Source organism: Harpia harpyja, chromosome 1 (genome assembly GCF_026419915.1).
Source record: "Harpia harpyja isolate bHarHar1 chromosome 1, bHarHar1 primary haplotype, whole genome shotgun sequence".
Taxonomy (NCBI): domain Eukaryota; kingdom Metazoa; phylum Chordata; class Aves; order Accipitriformes; family Accipitridae; genus Harpia; species Harpia harpyja.
In genome coordinates, this window is record NC_068940.1 from 10,231,554 (window position 1) to 10,251,117 (window position 19,564).

General features: G+C 41.6%; 1 protein-coding gene across 1 annotated transcript in view; it reads left to right on the forward strand.

Moving 5' to 3' along the window:
• The first annotated feature begins 364 nt into the window (after window positions 1–364).
• NEDD9 (neural precursor cell expressed, developmentally down-regulated 9) overlaps window positions 365–19,564 on the forward strand; it is a 77,990-nt gene continuing 58,790 nt past the window's right edge. The window contains exon 1 of the mRNA XM_052773329.1: window positions 365–552. Within this exon, the coding sequence (XP_052629289.1) occupies window positions 550–552 (3 nt within the window). The 5' untranslated portion in view covers window positions 365–549. The remainder of the gene's footprint in view (window positions 553–19,564) is intronic.

A 19,564-nucleotide genomic window follows, 5' to 3' on the forward strand; every position in this document is an offset into this window, starting at 1 on the left:
CCTTCCTGATAAATGCATTGGGACCAGTAAAGTAAGGCCATGCAGCATGCATCAGTTTATGATACCTGCCAAAATTCCTTAGCCCTTACCAGGGATAAAAAAAAAAGGCCATGCCATTGATTAAAAACACATATCGCTGACAGTGGCAAAGTTATTGAATCATATTTTCAGAGAGAATCAGAGTTTTTCCCTGAGGTCAGTCTTGTGCATCATCAGGAGAGGCGTGCAGGGAAACCCTGCGCAGCACAGAACTGTTTGAATTGGCAGGACAGTAAGTAAATGGCAAGACATTTTCCTCCTTTGTTGATCTCTGTTTCATTGACATTTTCTTTCAGAGGAAGGAAAAAAAAAAGTGCTTGGGTTTATGAAGAAATATTTGGAACAAGGAAATCCTGCAAGCAAAAAGAAGTCCTACAACTGGGAAAGGCAAAAAACCAGCCAGTGTAACCACAATGCTGGATTTCCTATGGAGATAACCATCGCTGATGCACAAAGCTCCTGTGTTCCTTCGATTAACGTACTGTAGGTGGAAGCCAAAAACACTGGATAATGGTAAGTTTCACTTTTTACAAAGTCAAAAGCTGTTTTAATAGAAGCATAACTGTCTTTCTTTTCAGTTCAGCATGAAAATACTCTCTTTCTCAGAGGCTGACCGAACACCCACGTTGCTCAGAAGTCAGGCAGAGCGCTCCTTGTTAGGCTTGGTCACAACCAGTCTTAGTGCCAAAGCTAGCAAGAGCTGGTATCCTGGGTAGGGATAACGCTGCAAGTCTTGGTACTAAACACATCTTTACTGAACATACTGCCAGGAGGATTTTCTCCAGTGAAGAAGAGGGAGGCTTGTCTCTAGTAAATGATGTCTCAGGGGATTAGTACAGCATCTAAGTACGAAGACGTAAGAGACTTCATCCACCTCTCCGTTAGAGGAGAGCTTTTGAAGATTGCACTGATCACTTCTCATATTTAAGGGAAATTTCTAGACGTTGACAGGAAGAATTCAGCATCTCCTATGGATAGTCTAAGACCTTTTAGGAGGCCTTGTACCCCACCACTCTGAAACCTTAACAAGTTCCTGACTTCACACTCCCTGTTTGTTGGTCCACAGCACTATAGCTGCCGAGCTTCTGTGCAGAGGACACCATCACAGGTAAGACAAGTGGACTCAGGGCTGAGACAGTGAAAGACAAGGAGATAAGAATGCTGCTGACCTACGTATTTATGAAGTATTTCTTCCCTCTATCAGCCTAATATGCAAATATATAGGCATGTCTATGCATTACCACGTAGCTAGTCTCCAGCGTTTGAAGTCTAGATGGCCCTTGAGGCAAGAGTCACGTCACGCAGAACAAAGCACATGTCAACACTAACTGCATGCCATAATAAACATTAATCAGTAATGAGAGCAAACTGGAGCTGAACAACAAGCTTAACTTTGCTCCTTAGCTTTCACCCCCAAAGAACAAACAGTCTTAGAAGCTACATCCTTATGCAGGCGATAGAAAAGATAAAGCAGCACATTTATGATGTAATTAAGCAAATCATGCCAGCCTCCCAGTAATGAACCTATTTCTAATTATCCTGGAGTCTTCTTATCTTGCATGTGCCACTTGAACACTTGTTTAAGGTGCTGCCAATGTGTCTGTCATCAGTAGGACAAGGTTGCCAGTAGAAACTTTGCAGCAGAAACCTGAAGACAGGCTTGCATACCTGTCTCTTGGTCTCTAGCACCATGTTCACCCTTGAGAAAACTATTTTAAAAGAAAACCACAGCACAATTTTGAAAGGGGTCTGGGTGAAAGAAATCAAACAAGAACTTGGAATCAGTGGTTTCATAAGCAACATAAAAGAAGATTCCTTCACTTGTTACTGCTTTAAGAAAAGAAATGTTTTCCAACTTTCAACATCAAACAGCCCCATTGTAAGGTTGTTTTCTGCCTTGATTTGATAGGGGACAGGAGGAATCTTGAAGTTTTTCTTGGAACCCCTTAAGATCCCAAATCCAACCTGCATCTCTTCATATTTTTCAGTGATTCTTTTCACAGAGGTCCTTTTCCAGAAGCCATACTATTTTAAGGTTTACTCCTTGTCCTTCACTGCATTTATATTCCTCACCTTTTTACTGTTCCCACTGTAAATGAAAGTCATGGGTCTTTACATCCCTTTTAAAGAAGATAAGTGCATAAATAACCACCAAAAATGTGCCCTAAGTCATGTCAGTTATACAATTAAATATTTTCTCCTTCTCACGATGTGTTTTATTGAGGTATAAATCAGGACTAAAAGGCAATTTCGCACAGACAGGAATTTTATGGAGGGGGGTGCAGATCCCCTGGGCTTGTCTGGAAAATGAGAAACATACTCAGAGATGATACATCTCGCTGGGTGCAAGATTCACAGGAGCTAGCGAGCACTCTGTCTAGACTGAGATTTAACTTTCTCATTTAAGTCAAGTGAAACAGGACTGTGCTGGATGCAATTGCATAAAACCTTTCTGTGTTGGATTAAGGAGGTTTTTGCAAAGCCCAGTCACACTGAAGAAACTGTGTGGGCAGAATGAAGCGTTGCCAAATCACAGGGAGTAAGCAGGAGCTGAAAGGTAGCAAGAGACTCCCTACATTTAGCAAGGTTTTAGCTGTGCTCACTCTCTTCCACTAAGCAGAAACTTTCCCTTCTCCCTGTTACTAAGGCAGGTAGATAGATGCTTGTGGCAGACTGCTTTCTTCCAGTCAGGACTCTCAGTTGCAGACCCTTCTCATTTCTCTCTAGGAAAGTATAAATTGAGGTCAAATAAGAAACCTAGGCTTGCTTGCATCCAGAGCGTGCCTGGGATGAGACAATAGGATTCAGATATAGCTTTTTTTCCTTACTCTCAGGAACTGACCAAACCCACTGCCCTGCACTTGGGCCAAAGTGCCCAGCTAGAAGAGTGAAGGGAAGTCTCTGCTCTGCAGTGCTGCCCAGCAGAGGTGAAGTACATATCTCATAGGCCACCAGAGAGAGGAACAGGATCACTCCATCCTCAATTAGTCAACGGAAAGGGGGCAGTCACATTTGTCTCAGAGTCCGCACATGCAGACATCCCCTACCGCTATTTCTGCCAACTCCATACTCGGGATTTACAGAAGGAAGTGTTGGTCCTTGGCTATCTTGCTAGCACCAGTGTTTTATTTCTCCAGCCAACCCTCACCCAAAGATCTGGGGCATAAGCATCCACCTCACCTAACAAAGACAACTAGCCTAGGTTGTTTTCTGCACAGGCAATAGAAACTGGTATTAGAGTAATAAACCCTGGAAATACCTAGCTCTCAGCATCTCAGCTAGGCAGGATAAACTTCAGCCTTCCTGCCCTGAGAAGTATAATTTGTACCTAACACCGATGCCTTCCAAACAACAGCCAATTCAGCTCTGCCCATGCATCTTAGTGCTTCCATGGTAATGGGCAAGGGCAACGTTTTGTCCTCTGTGCACAACCCAACCCATTTGGCAAAGCCATGCCTATGCCTGGATTCAGGGGAGCTGCGTAACTAAATTAAATTGTCCTCTTAGCTGCTCATTTGGAGGTAGATGGCAGAGAACAAGGCATAGTGGTTAGTAACCACTGCTGAACCAAGCTGAAACAAGTCTGCAGGCTCAGATGGCCCCCAAGCAAGTTCTATTTGAATTAAGTACCTCTTTCCTGATGTGCAGCACCCTAAAGCAGACAGCATTCATGTTTTATCCTTTTGAGCCTTCCACTGTCCAGCACTGCCAGCTCACAATACATTTTCTGGAGCACAAGACTACGAATACATGCTGGTTTCTAGAGTGCCCTGCCACCTCCCAGATTTTGCAAGAATCCCAGCATTCAATTATTTTTTGTTTAGAGAAAGCTATGTATTTTTTTTACTCGGCCCTCAGTGCTTTATCTGCTTCTGCAGTTCAGGCAACAAAGCCAACCCACCTGGTTTGTGCAGGCAGCTGCAGCACAACATGCCCTTCCTGAGCATGTCCTCTCCCAAAGTGTCATCAGGGATTTTCGCTCCACATCCCCAGATGCTTTGTGCTACAGTAAACTGAGCTGCTCTGTGACACTTGTCCAGCACATCACCCCCACTCCCCAACCTCCTGCACAAGATCATTGGCTTCCAGCTGAACATATACACCCCTGCCTAATTGTTAGGGTTTCCAAACAATAGCTAATCACAGGTTTGGCAGCAGCAGCAGGTTCTGAATCAGGCTTCAGTAGTACTGTCTGACCAAAGACTGGCAAGGGGAGAGGCTCCTCGCCAAGGGGGGAGGCAAACTGGGATTAATAACTGTATTAAAACCCACAAAGACTGGGAGGGCTGGAAGAAGTCCATGTAAAGAGGGTGAGAGCTGACAAGAGAGCACAGTACCTTTCAACCGTCTGTTTTGTTTTGTACTTTAAAGGTGCAGTAAAATGTATTTATACCCAATTCCTTAGTTTACAAGGAAAGCAAGTTGCCTTACAGGTTTTAAAAGTGGCCTCAGCTGAGCAGCAGTTCTCCCAGCCTGGATTTTGGGGATTACATCTCACTCCATGAATAATACTTTCATTCATGGGGGCCATAGCTTTCCATCTATAACCTCTACCTCCAGTTGATATAGATGGTTTATTTTCCTCTCCATTGAAATACAGGAAGATGAAGGCCTGAAGTAGCAACTGCCTGAAATATACCCAATTACAGGAATGTTGTGCACAGAGCTTTAGGTCATTAAAAATTACCATGGAGAAGTTTGGGTTTAGTGTCCAGTGAAGCAGCAAGAAAAACTGAGTACCTCATAACGGATCTTGAGGAAAAATACCAAGTGCTTGGATATTTTTTTTTAAGGGGAAAAAAAGAAAAGGAAAAAAAGAGAGAGCTTTGGACAGGATTAGAAGTGGAGGCAGAAAATATACAAACTTGTAATGTGTATAGAGAGTTTTGCATGCTTTCCAGTTGTTTCCTGTCTGCTGTGCAAGTAGTTCATCAACACACATTGGCCACAGTTTATCTAACGAAATCTTTCAAGGAAGCCTGGCCTTGGGAGCAGCTCCTGCATTTGCTGTTCTTCAATGCAGCAGTAAGGCCTCAGGGACAACTCCTAAGTGGGAAGTCCATCCCCTGACAATCCTCACGCGACAGAGTAGTCCTCAGGAGATGCTGGCAGACAAAGCATGGAAAAAAGCCTAAGCCCACTCTGTTTTATGCCTGCATCCAACCCAGTAACTCCTAGACTGCAGCCAGGCACAAGTTTAAAGCCAGTTTAGTCCTCCCTCCTTTCCAAGTATGACAAAGTGCAAGTGAGGCACATCTCAAGCTTTAGCCTACTGGAGAGTAATGAGAATCAGAGACAGAGATTTAGCTGATGTCTGGATTATGGATTAATGTGTCCTTGACCAAATGGAGAAAGTATCACTGACTGACAAGGATGAGTGCAGAAGGGAAAGCCCAGGGACCTGGATGACATTTTCATCAGCAGTTGAGTAACCTGGTATTTAAAGGCTGGGCTGTTCCAGTTTCAGTGACTCCTCGTACAATTGTTTAATATTACCATGCCCAGTTAAAGACAGCCTCTAGTCATTATGTTTCACCGTTGTGTAGGTTTACCACAGTGTGTATGTAGATCACTAGGATTCATGTAAGAAGCAGCCAAAGTAAACACTCTTTACAGCAATATATACCATTTTTTTGGATGGCTGTTTTACATAAACCCCTATTGCATGATCACCATTACTATTCAGTTGGAGAAGGGGGGATCCAGAAGAGCAGACTAAACACAGATACATATGAAAGGGCTGGAACAGATCAGTGCTAACATTTAATGCTCGGAACCAACGTTTTCATGGTCAGCAGCAGTCAGACACTGGAGGGAAGTCAGGGAGAAACCCCTTTTGCTTTTTTCAATTTTGACCTGGCTGAAGCCATTAGCGCTGAATAGCACGAAGGGAAAACCAGAACAAAACCAAACCCCTTCCTTTCACAGTTTCTCTAACCTAATCCAAGCCAGAAACACTCAGATTTTCACAAGAAAGACGGATCTATAACACGCCCAGCAAAGAAAGAAGCTAAGCTGAGTGCAGTGAGGCAGGCCACCCTGAAAGCTGCCTGCGTGCGAGCAGGCCCATGCAGGTTAATAGGGCCAGCCCCAACACCTGCAGGCTAGGCTCAGACTCAGGGTAAACATTTGCCTTTCAAAACAAAAACAAATGAAAGGCTTTGGGTTGCCCCAAATGAACATAAATATTTTCCTCTAGGAATTCTTCTGTTTTGTTTTTTTCTTTTTAAACTAACAAAGAGCAGGCTAGAAGTGAAGGGGCTCTCTGAAAATACCTTAAAGCTTTATTTGCTTTAATCCTAAAGCAAGAGGATCTAGCATCTACTTAAGTCCCATGAATACATGCATTTCTTATCAGCAGCATTAGAATGCCATTAAAGAACATAAATTCCCCAGTCCGCTAACAAATTATACTGTCTTTACTTACAATGTCTGTTCATTTCCCAGAATATTTTTAAGAAGCCTTATTTCATTTTATTCTCCTTCTCTCTCCCCTCATTCATGACATTTCCTTACGCTCACGATTATTTATTTGGTGTGGCACTTTGTTGTAAGAGAAGAGCCAAGCCCTGTGTGCATACATAGCACATAATTTCCACTTTAAGAGAGCTGGGGTTTGTAATTTGTAGATGGTGCAAAAAAACTAACTTAAAGGGTGAATAACCTCAGGCTTAGAAAAGTTGAGAGGTGTTATCTGCGTATGGCTTTTGGTGAGTCAAATCAAAGTCATCTCATCACCTTAAACTTTTGACAACTTTTGCACTTGACCCCAATCCCAACATTACATCTTGAGCTTCTCTCTGCTATTGAGCCTGAAAAAACATCTTGACTATACACAGCTAGCCTGCTTGAGGGGACTGCAATGCCACCAGCAGTTGCACCCCAAGCCTGCTCAAGGGGAGATAGGAAGCACATAAGGTAGCTTGTCTCGGGCTCTCTGCTTGAGAGCTTAGAGACAGCCCCAGCTCCATAGTTTTCCCCCAGACCTTGGTTGACTTTTTTCATGGTTGAGCCCAAAGCCATTTGCAACTAGCAGAAAGACTTACTCTTTTCACTGGGTTGCAGAGCTTGTCTCACTGTTATGAGCACACCATCCTTGCCCAGGCCATGCAGCAGAGAGATGCACGCTTCCCTCCATCACACGAGCAAAGAATGATGGCAGCAACGTGGGCTGTTCCTGCCTGCCTACAGCTATGTAAACCCTAGCTGCTACTGATACCTAGAAAAGGAACCAGTGGCTGCTTCCTTCCCAGTTAATGAAGCATTTGAGCTACAGCCATTGTTTATTCAAGGACCTAATAAGAGATGTCTGTGGCTATTTTCTACTTAACATCATTAGTCAAACACAAATTGATTGCAGATGGAGAACAGCCATTGTGTTTTATTACCAATGATTTGTTTCCTGGCATTTAAGGGCAGATGTACAGGTTGGCAGATCTGTTCCCTCAGGCTGTAGATGCTGCAAGGTGTGGCTGCACTCTGTGTTTACAAGCTATTATCACAGCTCATCGTTGGCTTTTTCAACTCCAGGCATGTCAGGGAGACTTAAAGGCTCTGTGCAAGGGAAAGCAAGAGGAGCTTGGTTTGTCTGCTATCAGCCAAAGATTGCTGACATGCTTTAACGATCTCTTAATAGAAAAGCTATCCCACCACAGGCAATCAGTACTTGCTTTCAACAGAAGTCAGCAGCCTTGAACAGAGATGAGCAAAAAGGAACCTAAGTGGCCTTTATACATTTTAAGTCTTTCAAGAGAAATACAAAAGATAGCCCTAACCCACAAAGTTTAATTCAGCTGGGTCTTGGCTGCTCCCCCTATGCTGCACCAGACCAGACCTGTGGAACTACTCCTGCAATAACCAGGATGCAAGCTTGAACTCTGTCAGGCCCATCTTTCTGCATTAATACTGAAATGCATGCAAGACCTCACTCAAAATTTTCATCTGGTGCCTATTAAAAATGAGACCGAGCTAATTAAAACAAGCAGTGGGTGTTCTATCAAGCAAACATCTTCAGAAATCTTCACTGGCTCCCAGAACATAGTGGGAAACAGTGCAAAATACCACCGCTGAAAATCTTCTCTGGAGCTTGTCTCGGATTTCTTTGCCATCAGATTTTCCTGTTCTCTGGCTTTTCCCCTTTGCTACTCAAACAACAGGTGCCCCAGGTTCCCATTCTGCAAGGTACGGCATACCCTCCATTTACAAGGACAAATGGCAAATCACAGCACTGGTAGGGCCTGATTCTCAGCATTTAACTATATGGTATATATACAGCTATTGTAAGCAGTTACTGGCAGATCTCTTTTACAGTGTGCTTTCACCATCTGACAGAGCCTCCCTACCCAGCCTGACACAGGAACCACTGTGTTTGGTACAACTAACTGTCCATCTAATCCATGTGCTGGTTTTGATGTAAAACCAGGTGCCTTGCTAAGATACAAATAATCCAGCAGTTTCACCAAAAGAGAAGCTTGTCCTTAACCTCCATCAGTTACACGTCAGTTAATGCCTCAAGTCTGAAAATTTATAGCCCTTCCAGTGGCTTCTAAACCACACCTACCATAAAGCCATAAAATACCTGCTGGTACCCAGATTACCACTGGGACAGATAAACTCGACTGAAGCAGACTAACAGATCCTCCTTCCAGACTCCCCGTGGTCCACGTGACCAATCGCTACCCTGAACTTTGCCATCCTTGCTCCCCATGGCCATCCACAAAGTCATACCTTCATAAAGCCCAGAGATGGCAAAGGTGTACTTACCTATTTCTTTACCTTTTTTTCCCCCCAACAGAAAATTTCAGGGAAAATGTTTTCAGACAGTTACTGAGTCCAGTTGCAAAATGCTTTCCATAGTGCCATACATAGCAGCTGATGTAGTTAATGCCTGACAGAGATTGTAATATTTTAAATACAAAGCTCAATGTTCTTCTGACCCTCCCTAATATTATGTTACATTTCAGTCAAAGACCTGATTGATGACCCAAATTCAGATCAAATTTGCAGCAGGTGGTATGCAGGGCATGTTTTCCAGCAAATCTAGTTAGCCCAACTAAATCCCCCAGATTTTTCTTTCGCATGGCTATTTTCTATCCAGTGCAATGGTGAATATCAAGTGCCATAATGGGAATTTTTTCGCTTGTGAACCATTTTGTATTATTTCTCAATAATAAGCAGCATAAATAAATTCTTATTTCTCAAGACTAAAAAGTATATCTGATGTCACAATCTACACAATTTGGTACCATTAAGGACTGTTAGCGCTGCCTCCTGTGTGAGCTTGTACAATGGTATGTCATTTGTTAGCTTGTTCAATAGCATTACAATCAACTTGTAAATTCAGATTTCTCGAGAGACAGTTTTAGTTCTTAAGCAGCAGGACTGCTGGCAGCATTGAGTATGTTGTTGTGTGCAGTTGTGTGTGGTGTTTTGTGCAATATCATCTGCAAGACTTTATTTTAGATCATCCCCCCGTCTTCCCCAAAATGTGACTAGACTCTCTAAGGGTGAGAATAGATTTTACAGTAGATGATCAAGACCTAAAACTTCATGGGGCCTCAAAATAAAACTCCATCTGTAAAGAAAGAATCAAGAATCAGCTGCAAATACAGTAAGATTAATGTATTAATCATCTGCTGGCATGGCACACTCTGGGAAAGAGGCTAATTAAAAGGGATTTGTGGAAGGTCATCTAGGATTACCTTCTACTAAGAGCAGTGGTGAGATATCTAGGTTATCAGTGATTTTTGAAAGTTCTAATTAAGGTTCTAGAAAACAGAAGTTGTACCAAGAAATTGCATCCTCCAACTTCATCTACACTGGAAATATGCTCTTCATGTTACTTCTGCAAGCATTTATGGCTTTAGGAAACTTGGAAGAGCAAAGACTGGAGCTCTATTCTCTCTATACCCTAAATCCTCTTCCCATAAACTATTGGTGTAATGACTTCCATTTACATCAGTGACATGGCCTGATGAGTAAAGATCTGCTGATTTTATCAGCTGAAGCATGTGACATGTAGGACTTGTTTCCTAGCAAATTAAACTATCAACCAAATTAGGGAGCTGAAATCCCAGCTCTGCTCTTCTGATGGCAGCAGGTATGAATTTTGCCCAAAACACATGGTCTCAAGTTTTTAAAAAGAAAACAGAGAATGAGTCTGAGGACACCTCCTTTTCCATCTCTTGCCCATTTGGAGGCACTGCTGTGCACTTCAGAAACAGGTGTTTCATACGCCTGGTCTCACTGGCTACCAAGAAAAGCTAGCTCTTTCCTTGCATGCAGGGAAGGAAAGAGTTCACTTACAAAACATCCCTACGCATGATCAAAATTGCATCTAACAACAGAGACAGATGCAGATACACGTGTTTTCAGAAGTAGGTGTCCTTCAGAGTGCCAGTTGTAAGAAAAGACACAGACTGTGTCACTGAGGGGGAAGCTCCTGTGAAAAGAGCTCGGGTGCTCCCTCAAGCCAGTCTCAGTCAATCACAAGTGACAGCGTCCGTGCAGGAAAGCTGCATTCCCACACTTCGGACCATCACGGGACCTCCTGCCTTGGCTTCAGAGCAAAAGAAGCTGCATTGTCAGGGCCACCCCAGCCCACATTCCAGCTAAGGAGCAGTGAGGGGGTGGTACAGAAGAGTAAATTCAACAGCTAATCCTTACAGAAAACACAATCTGTCACGATAGAGCCTCCTGTTTGGAAATGTAAGTGTCTCATATCCCGGAGCCAGAAAGAGTAGGAAACCTTCCTTACAGAAGCAGCAAGAAAGAAGACAAAGAACCCTTTTTCTTTGCTCAGTAACAGCCAGGAGGAGAGATATTTCATGGTGCTGTAATGCCCTGAGAGAGCAAAAGTAGCTTCATGCACAGATGTGGTTTGGTGGGATGAATGATGACGTGCAGTTAATTTATATTTTGAATTAGTGAAGGATGATGACTAAAGAGGGTCATCAGCCATGAAGTTCAGATCCAGGTTTGAAACAGCTCCAAGCATTTCAGAACACAGGGTGATGGGCATGGGGCTTGGGTTTTGCTTCAGGTCACTGGAGAGAAAATGGTCAGCGACACGATTTAGCTCTGGAACCATCCCTGAATTTGTCTAGATTCATGGCCTTGGCTTGGACCCATTAGTGGTAACAACTGTGAGAGAAAGCGCAAAGAAGGAAGAAAAGGTAAAATAATGGCATAAATTCCAGTAGCTCCTGGAAAAAATACATTTGACCTTTATTATATACTAACTTCTAACTCTGATGCTTAGCTCTGGGTTTTGCTTTTAAAATATTGTCCCTGGCAGAATGGAGTCCAAAGAGAAAATAGACTCTGGAAAAAGTGTGAGACTCTGGGGAGACAGTTATTTACTGGCAGTTTCACAACCGCCCCTGCACTTCTAATGAAATTTCATTTGTCAAATTCAGTGCAACTTGGTGACAAGCCAAGCTTATTCTGCCTGCCTTTTAGCTTAGAAACATCCTTTTGGTCTCCTGCTCCCAAGCAGTGCCTTTATTTCATTTAAGAAAAAAAGAGTTGCAGCTTGTAGTTAAAAAGCCAGTCTCAAGCTCTCATGGACACAAATTCTTATTTTAATATGAAAAAGGAGTTAGAATTTTGAACTGGTGTTAACACCATGCGTAGTAAAACATGCTCCTCACCAACAGTACTTCAAAGGGAAATATATTCAGCTTTGGCAAAAAAACCCCCCACAACCGGTTGTGTTTTTATATGGACTCACCACTGTCTGGGATGAGGCCACCTAACAGGAGTCTGGACTCAGCATCCTTCCAATATAGGATGAAATCCATAGCTTCTAAAGAGGGGAATGGATCTTACTTCTTCCTGACATTTTTTAATATGTGAGGCCTGGTTTGTGTACATAGCTTGCGTTACATTCCATTGGTGGGTAAAACAGCTAAGCTATTTTGACTTCTCCTGGTTAAAATACTACTTTAAGCCCATTGAAAGGTTTTGCATAGGTTTTAGGATAGAGTTGTCAACAGAAAGAGTCACAGGTTTTGTTTGGTTTTATGGAAAAGGAGAATAAAAAAAAAAAAAAAAGAGTTAGCACAAACAAACTGATCACACTTCCCCCATTGTTCAGGAAAAAAAAAGAGGAAAAAAAAGACAGTGATTTATTTTAGACAGCCTGAATAGCTGGAGACAGAGCGCTGAAATATGGCAAGGAAATTGCCACCCTAAACAAGTTCCTTCGAGCAATTTGATGACTTTTTTTTTTTCTTTCTGCCTGAGTTATGAGTCCTTGGAATGCACATACCATTGATTTGCCTGGTAATTTGCACAAACAGCTCTTCCTGAGGTCCTAAAGCCACTGTATATCCCAGAGTGGAAACATTAACATGAAACAGAGAAATAGAGTATGATTGTTTGCCAGAGTCAGGCTACCTAACCTTGTAAATGGACATGAGTAGCTCTGCCTTCTCCTGTGACCGAAAAGCATATCCATCCTGCGACTAAAATACATGTGCTGTCACGGACACAGCAGTGAACATGAGGATATATATATGTCCACCTGCCCTTTGCTGAAGCTTGAAACTTCTGTTCTAAACTACCCAAATTCTCATGGAAGCCTCATTGCTGTGGTATCAAACACCTCCTGGCTGCACATCAGGCGGTGTGACCATCTCTATCATATGGGGTCCCTTCTCCCCAACAGATATGTTGTTTGTGCAATGAGCTATTTTCTTTTGGTAAAGAGGTTTGTTTGCTTTTCCCTCTAAAATATAAATATAACCATAATTATAAACATAAACTGACAAACACCACAGTTTGATGGGATGAGATTTGTGTGGGTGGATTAGGTGCCTAATTGCCATGTTCTGCACAAAGCCTGTGGTTTGCACCCTGAGCACCCAGACCTCAGCCTGCAGACACTGAACCTCATTTTTTCTTTCATTCAGCTCCAAACTGCTTTGTGCCTAATACATGTTAAATACTGGTCTTACAGCAGGCTTGTTCATGACAACCACCCAAAATGCATTTTCAAGAGGAGGCTAGAAGGACTATGCCTCTTTTTTATGAAAAGGCTAAATCTTATTTCTGGGACACAAGAAGCGAGGGCTCAAACTTTTCTTTGCCTGATGTGAGACAGGCACTTGACAATGGTTTCTCAAACTCCTAGGAGGCCACCTTAGCCACTAAGTTACATGTTATCCTGGAGTGGTCCTCCAGATGGACTGGAGATGGACTGTCTCACCAGATGGACTCATTCCACTCTGCTCCCTCACCTAAACTGGGACAGAGATAACACATGAAGTGAGAGGGTAGACCAGTAACCCAGCGAGTTGGATGCTCACCTGGGATGTAGAAGCTGGGCATGAAGCTGCCTTCCAGCAAACATTCAATTACATCAGAGATGCCCACCAAGTCCCAGCAGGGAGTAAGAGACCCAGACTTTAGGATCTCTCTTTCAGCCAGTTTGTCGTCTTCCCTAGGGAAGAGAGGGCAGACTCCCTTCAAACTCTTCCTCTAATACCTTGCCAGTCTCAGAGGCCAGGGGAGTGACCCACTGTGGTTGGCACTGCTCACAGCCTCCATCCTGGGGATGTACCACCAGTGTCCTCTCATCTCCATGCCTACCTCCTCCTACAGCGGCACAGGTCTCAAATGGAGGGTCTGCTCTTACCTTTCAGGGCGCACAGTGGGCACCCTGATTTCTAGCAGTAGTGGATTAAGTTCAGTGACTCACACAGCTCAGCCCCTCGTCTAATTTGAATTTAGTCTTAGAAAACTAGGGCTAAAAGAGACCTCATGAGATCATCTAATATCATTTTTTGCCCAGAGGGCAGGGTCTGATATCCCTACGCCAACCCCAACACATTTATCTGACATGCTCTGGAAAGCATAGGAGAAAGGAGAGCCCATAACCATGTTCAGATACCTGCATCAGCACTTTATACTCCCAGAATTTATCTTTTTTGTCTTACAGTCAACTAACTAATCTTTGCTTCAAATTTGTTTTCTTCCTCTCCCACCATGTATGAAAGAAAATATTAACTTGGTCTAGAAACACTGAAATTGAATTTCAAAGTTAAATCTTCCCATTGAAGCTAGTAGTTAGTAGACAATTTTGCAAAGAAAAATAAAAGGCAATTGCTAAAAAAAAAGTCATCTCTTAATGCTGTGTCACTGTGTATGGGCCCTCCTTTTGGAGCTTTGCTGTGGATGTGGCAGCTCTGTTTATTTTGAAGGGATAAGTTAAGCAGTCACTCAAGGATGGGTAGGAAAAGCCTGAGGCTGGAGATTACCATGTAGCTTTCTAATTAGACTGGAATGAAAATAGGTCGAAATCCATTGAGTATACAAAATACGCTTGCATAGTTAGTAATTGATAATAATTATGGTTCCCTGTAACAACAGTAAATGCCTAGTTGTTATTTTGTAACCTAAGGCAAATGAGTAGGGTATTTGTTTTACTTAAGCTGACAAACTTGTAAAAGAGGCTACCGCAATGACATTCCAGAGCACAGGGAGAGCTGTCATTTTATCTGCTGGCTGGTAAAAAAAATATATGATTTCATAATGTTATCCTACTGAATACTTGAGGAATTGCACATCTCACTTGCTGGAAGGATCCAAGGAACTAAACATTAGTTGAACAGTCTAATTCAGTCCAACCTCAGCGCAGTATAAATAGTCATGTACACCAGCAGCAACAGCACAATGAGCTTGAGAAACCGATGGAAAAGTCTGACCCTCATTTCCTTACACAGAAGAAATCACATAAAAGCAATTAAGCTGAGATTCAAAATACTTGAATACAGACACAAACTATACGATGAACGTGTTAACTGTCAGCTGAAAAGTACCTGAAAGTCCATACTACTTATCTAGGGAGGGAATGGGAAAAAACATGTGGACATTTTATATAAAGGATGATTGTTAAATGCTGACCTTTTTTGTTGGGTTCTGATTTTAATGGCCAGAAGTCAATTATGCAGGAAGAGGAGAGATTTTCAGCTGCATGAATAGAATTTATGCAAAAATGCTACCAAACCCATAAGTCCGGTAACACGTAGAAAAGTAGAGATTTGCAATAAGTTGTATGTTGAAAGCATTACAGCAACCACACATATTCCCTTGCGTTTAGCTCTGAAAGTCAGCTACCAATGCAGCCTATGTAAATGTACAACAGGACAAAATAGCACTGCAGGGACCAGTACAGTTTGGTAAACTTGTCAAACTGATTCTTAAACCGATCTACAAAATGTCTATTTGTATGTGTGTGCACCTGGAGGGAGGAGGGGTGTGTGTGTGCCTAGTTTCCTAAGGAAATGGAAGCTTAAGGGAGAACACTCTGTGTGTGTACATGTATACATTTCTTAGAAAAGTTAATTGTGTGCATGGATGACCATTTATCTGAACTTAAAAAACTCACGACTCGACTTCCAGGGAGCCAAGGCTGGTAGCTCATCCAGAGTCTAGTGAGATGAAATTCCAAATTGCCTGTGAAGTCCCTGATGTACATAAAGCAATACAACCAAGAAAACCATCTCTTTGCAATGCAGAAATCCCGTTTGTAGCAGTTATGCAGCTGCAAGTTGATTTTGCATATTGAAAATGTTGGGGATTTGTCAGGGACTTTGCAAAAGCAGATGATCTATCTGCACATAGGAGTACCCCTGCACACCTCATGAGCCAGCTTCTTTCTGCACTTCTGGTATTTGGGATTAAACTCTGGCAACAGATGTGGTTTGCAGGTCTGGGAGATATTTAATTTATGGGCATTCTCAAAGCAAACTGCTCAGATTTTCAAAGATTTGGAAGATTCATATGTATTTAAAAATACTTTATTGCATTTCTGTGGATGAGTTCCAGATATTATGGTGTCCTGCAAATGTTTCTAGCTACCTTCTTTATGGCAGCCTGGATTTTAGACAAGGTCTTATTCACAACAGGCCTAGGTTCTTTACAGTATTACCTGAGAAAGCAAGAACTGAACTGTTTTGCTAGGTAGTGGGACAGAGCCTTAATCTTGTTTTGCTAATGAGAATTAATAAACTGCTTCAGCTGTAAGCAAAGCTATGATGAGTAATAAACATGAAGTTTTTAGTCTTCTAGTGGATGTGTTTACAGTGATGGACACTGATAAAAAGATTGGCCTAGAGGAATGAGAGGTGCCAGCAGTCCAAGCGCTCCCTGGAAGAGGGAGAAGTAGATCAAGAGCTTACTTTTCTTTACATGTTTTAAAAAACAAAAACCAAACAACAAACAAAAACAAATAAAAAACCCCAAACCCACAAACAAACCTCAGTTATTATAGAGGTTTTATTCTCTGTCATTTAAAAATGCAGGAAAATATGTTTAAAATCTTAAAACCCAAAGGGAATAAAACACATTCACACAACATCTGTACTCTTCACAACTGGAAATGGGGTACTTCCTCAGACTTAGAAACCCCAAAGTTTCACCCTCCTTTTGTGCATTAGAGAAAAATGAGACAAATTAGGTAGAAATACCCCAAAATACAAGCATGTTGTTTCTCCTCCCAGAAACTAAATAATTACATTGAAATAAAGGTCATCCAGCTTTCTTTTAAAATTCTGCCAGCAAAACTTAAACAATTTCATGTAGAAAACATGGGGATTTTTTCAATCCGCCTCAGTATTTTTACCTGCAGTATACAGATCATTCTGAATACACAAAACTTTTTTGCCATTGTGTCACTATCCTCAGGATACTACGTTAATTTGATTTCATATACCAAAAATCTGATACACCGCAGTCACTAGCTAGGCTCTCATAAGGAGCTATATGAATGCTATTTCCCATCCTATCTGCCTGCATTTTCAATATAAGGGGACAATGTTAGTAGGAAATACAATATTCATAGATATAGCATGGAGCAGAAGGAAAAGAGGAAATACTTTACTCTGTTGTCTTAAAGGCTTCCTTCAATAATGAAGTAGGAAATAGATAATTTCTATAGGGTTAATTTAGCTCACAGAAAAATATCTTAAGATATACAAGATTAAACAGTTTTGTGTCCTAAAGTAGCAGTCATTTATAAATCTGCATAGAGGAACAACAAAATACAAATAAATTCCCAAAACTATGTAGCAGTTGGATATGAGTGGTTCATATCCAGGAGAAATGAAGGCTTGCCATTCTAAAAACACCTGCAGAGGCAAGGGGAAATTCTCAAGTTCCTTAATACTCTTTTTTTGCTAGGTGAATTGCAATTCTAAAACACTTTTTGAAGAAGCATGAGAAGGTAGGGAACAATGACTTTCAGCAAACAAATTCTTATCTTTAAAGAAAACCTAGAGGGAAAATGGTGACCATCTTGATGTTTCCAGATCTTCCTTTGTTCTGTCACCCAGAAGGGAATCAGGTTAAATTTCTCCACATCCATTTACTGCTTTTTAAATGCTGAACTAGAATGATGGAAAGATTCATAGGTGCAACTTTCAGAAAGGGGGCAAGGAGGACAATTTTTTCTCAGTAGCCACCCAGAAGCCCATCCCATCAAGGACTAGAGAGAGCTTCTGACCAGAAACAGCTGTGTAAACTCCGTCTGATTTTTGTCCTTTTGAAGAGGATTAGCAACAACTGCAAGTCAAAGATCAAAATGGAAGTAGAAGGGAAAAGAAAGAGAAGTTTTTTTCTTGAATCTCTAAGTAGAGGCAATTGAAAGGTGGGAAGCAGCATACACTAGAGGTCTGGTATCTATAGCAATCTAGTAGAAAGACACTGGACCTCAATCCAGTTCAAATGAATGGATAGTCAGTCATGAATACTGTGAAAGTAGAGGTCATTTCACACAGCCATTTCTAAAGGCCAGATCCTTGGTTAGTGAAGATGTGTCAATTCATTCTAATCAGTGGAACTAGGATGATTTGTGCTAAACCAAGGGACAAGCCTGAAATTTTTACACTCACTCTTCAGTCTGCACTTGACACCAAGTGGGGTTTTATTTGTATTTCAGATGAATCAAGTTCTAGGGGTTGTTGTTTAAAAAAAAAAAAAAAACACAACAAGAATTTTTAGCCATTTCCTTACTCAGGAGGATAATATTTAAGTTGCAATCTCCAACTCAACCTTTCAATAATCAATGTAATATGGCATAAAATAGGAAATAAATGTGTCAAATTGATTTCACATTCTTTTTTTTTTAAGGTGCTTGCTGCAAAATTACATACTACATTAATCAACACAGGTGCTTGGGTCAGACTTAGTTACTCTTTCTCAACCAGAATATTTACTTCATATACTTACATCCAACACAACATAAGTTGGACTTATGAAAGAGGATAGACAATTTAAAATGAATGATATTACCCAACATGAGTAACGAAAGGAGGTACCAGTGCTTTGAATGAAGCATGCAGTCAGTACTTAGTGACTCTTTTAAGTTACATTTATGGTATTTAAAAAGCAGAGGAATATTTTACCATATTAGTTGTAAACAGGATAAACTGTAAAATGAGTATCTTTACAGGTGGATATAATTGGCACACATGCAGACATTTTAATATCCTTTATCGATTAGAAACTAGATTACTGAAAGCAGGAATCCTTTTTAGAAGGTACAGAATCCAATATTTTGTTATTCTGACTGAAAACACCTCGGTTGATGAGTAGCATCATTGAAATCAGTTATGATACTTCACAAATAAAGTAGAATCCTCCCCTAGAGATATTTTTAACAATCTGGCCTATGGACTTCTGTAAGACTTCTATAAGACCTGCTGCAGTCATCACCACTTAGGTATACATGCCAGGCTGGTAGGAACAATTTGAAATGTAAGTGTTCAGAAAATATTCAGAGACAAGAATGACCTGGGAGCAGATCCTGAGGGTGCTATTCAAGGGGAAAAGCATCCAGTTCCCCTTGCAGCCTTTGTTCCATGTGAAATAAATTACACTATTGGCAGAACAAAACATAGCTAAATGTACATAGAATCAGGCGGGCTTCAGACTGTTAGAACGGCTTACTAGAGCACAAAAATGGAACACCACTGCTGGCTTGGTAGAAAGGTCAGGGCCGTTTTCATCTGTGTTTGGTATTCTTTGAACTTAGAGAATTATATTAGAGAGAGAAGAGACGCCCGCATGCTCGCACCTCAAACTGCCTCGCTGTTAAACTGGGGGCCTGGCACATTAACCACAGGATCCACCCATGAGTGGGAGCCCCCTTGAAGCTCTTTCACTGTTCCAGGAAGAAGCTACACAGTTGCAGAATGGGGCTGTAAGTATTAGATTAGATCTGCAATACAAATATTGCATACTGCCATGGGTAATCTTGGAAGATGCACTGTGAAAATTCAGCTAATGCAAGATATTAGAAACTCTCCATTGTTGAATGTTATGAATGATTCAGCAGACCTGAGGCTATGTTAGAATTTAAAAAGAGGTGGAGAACGTATCTAGTTCCTTTGGGTTAGTGCAAACATGCCCTGAGCTAGCCCTTTGCTTTTGCAGCTCCCACACTACCATGTCTGTCTTGACTCAACTTGGGTTTTTTTCAGTATGGGCTGAAATTTTGCAGTAACATCTTCTGTATGTAAAA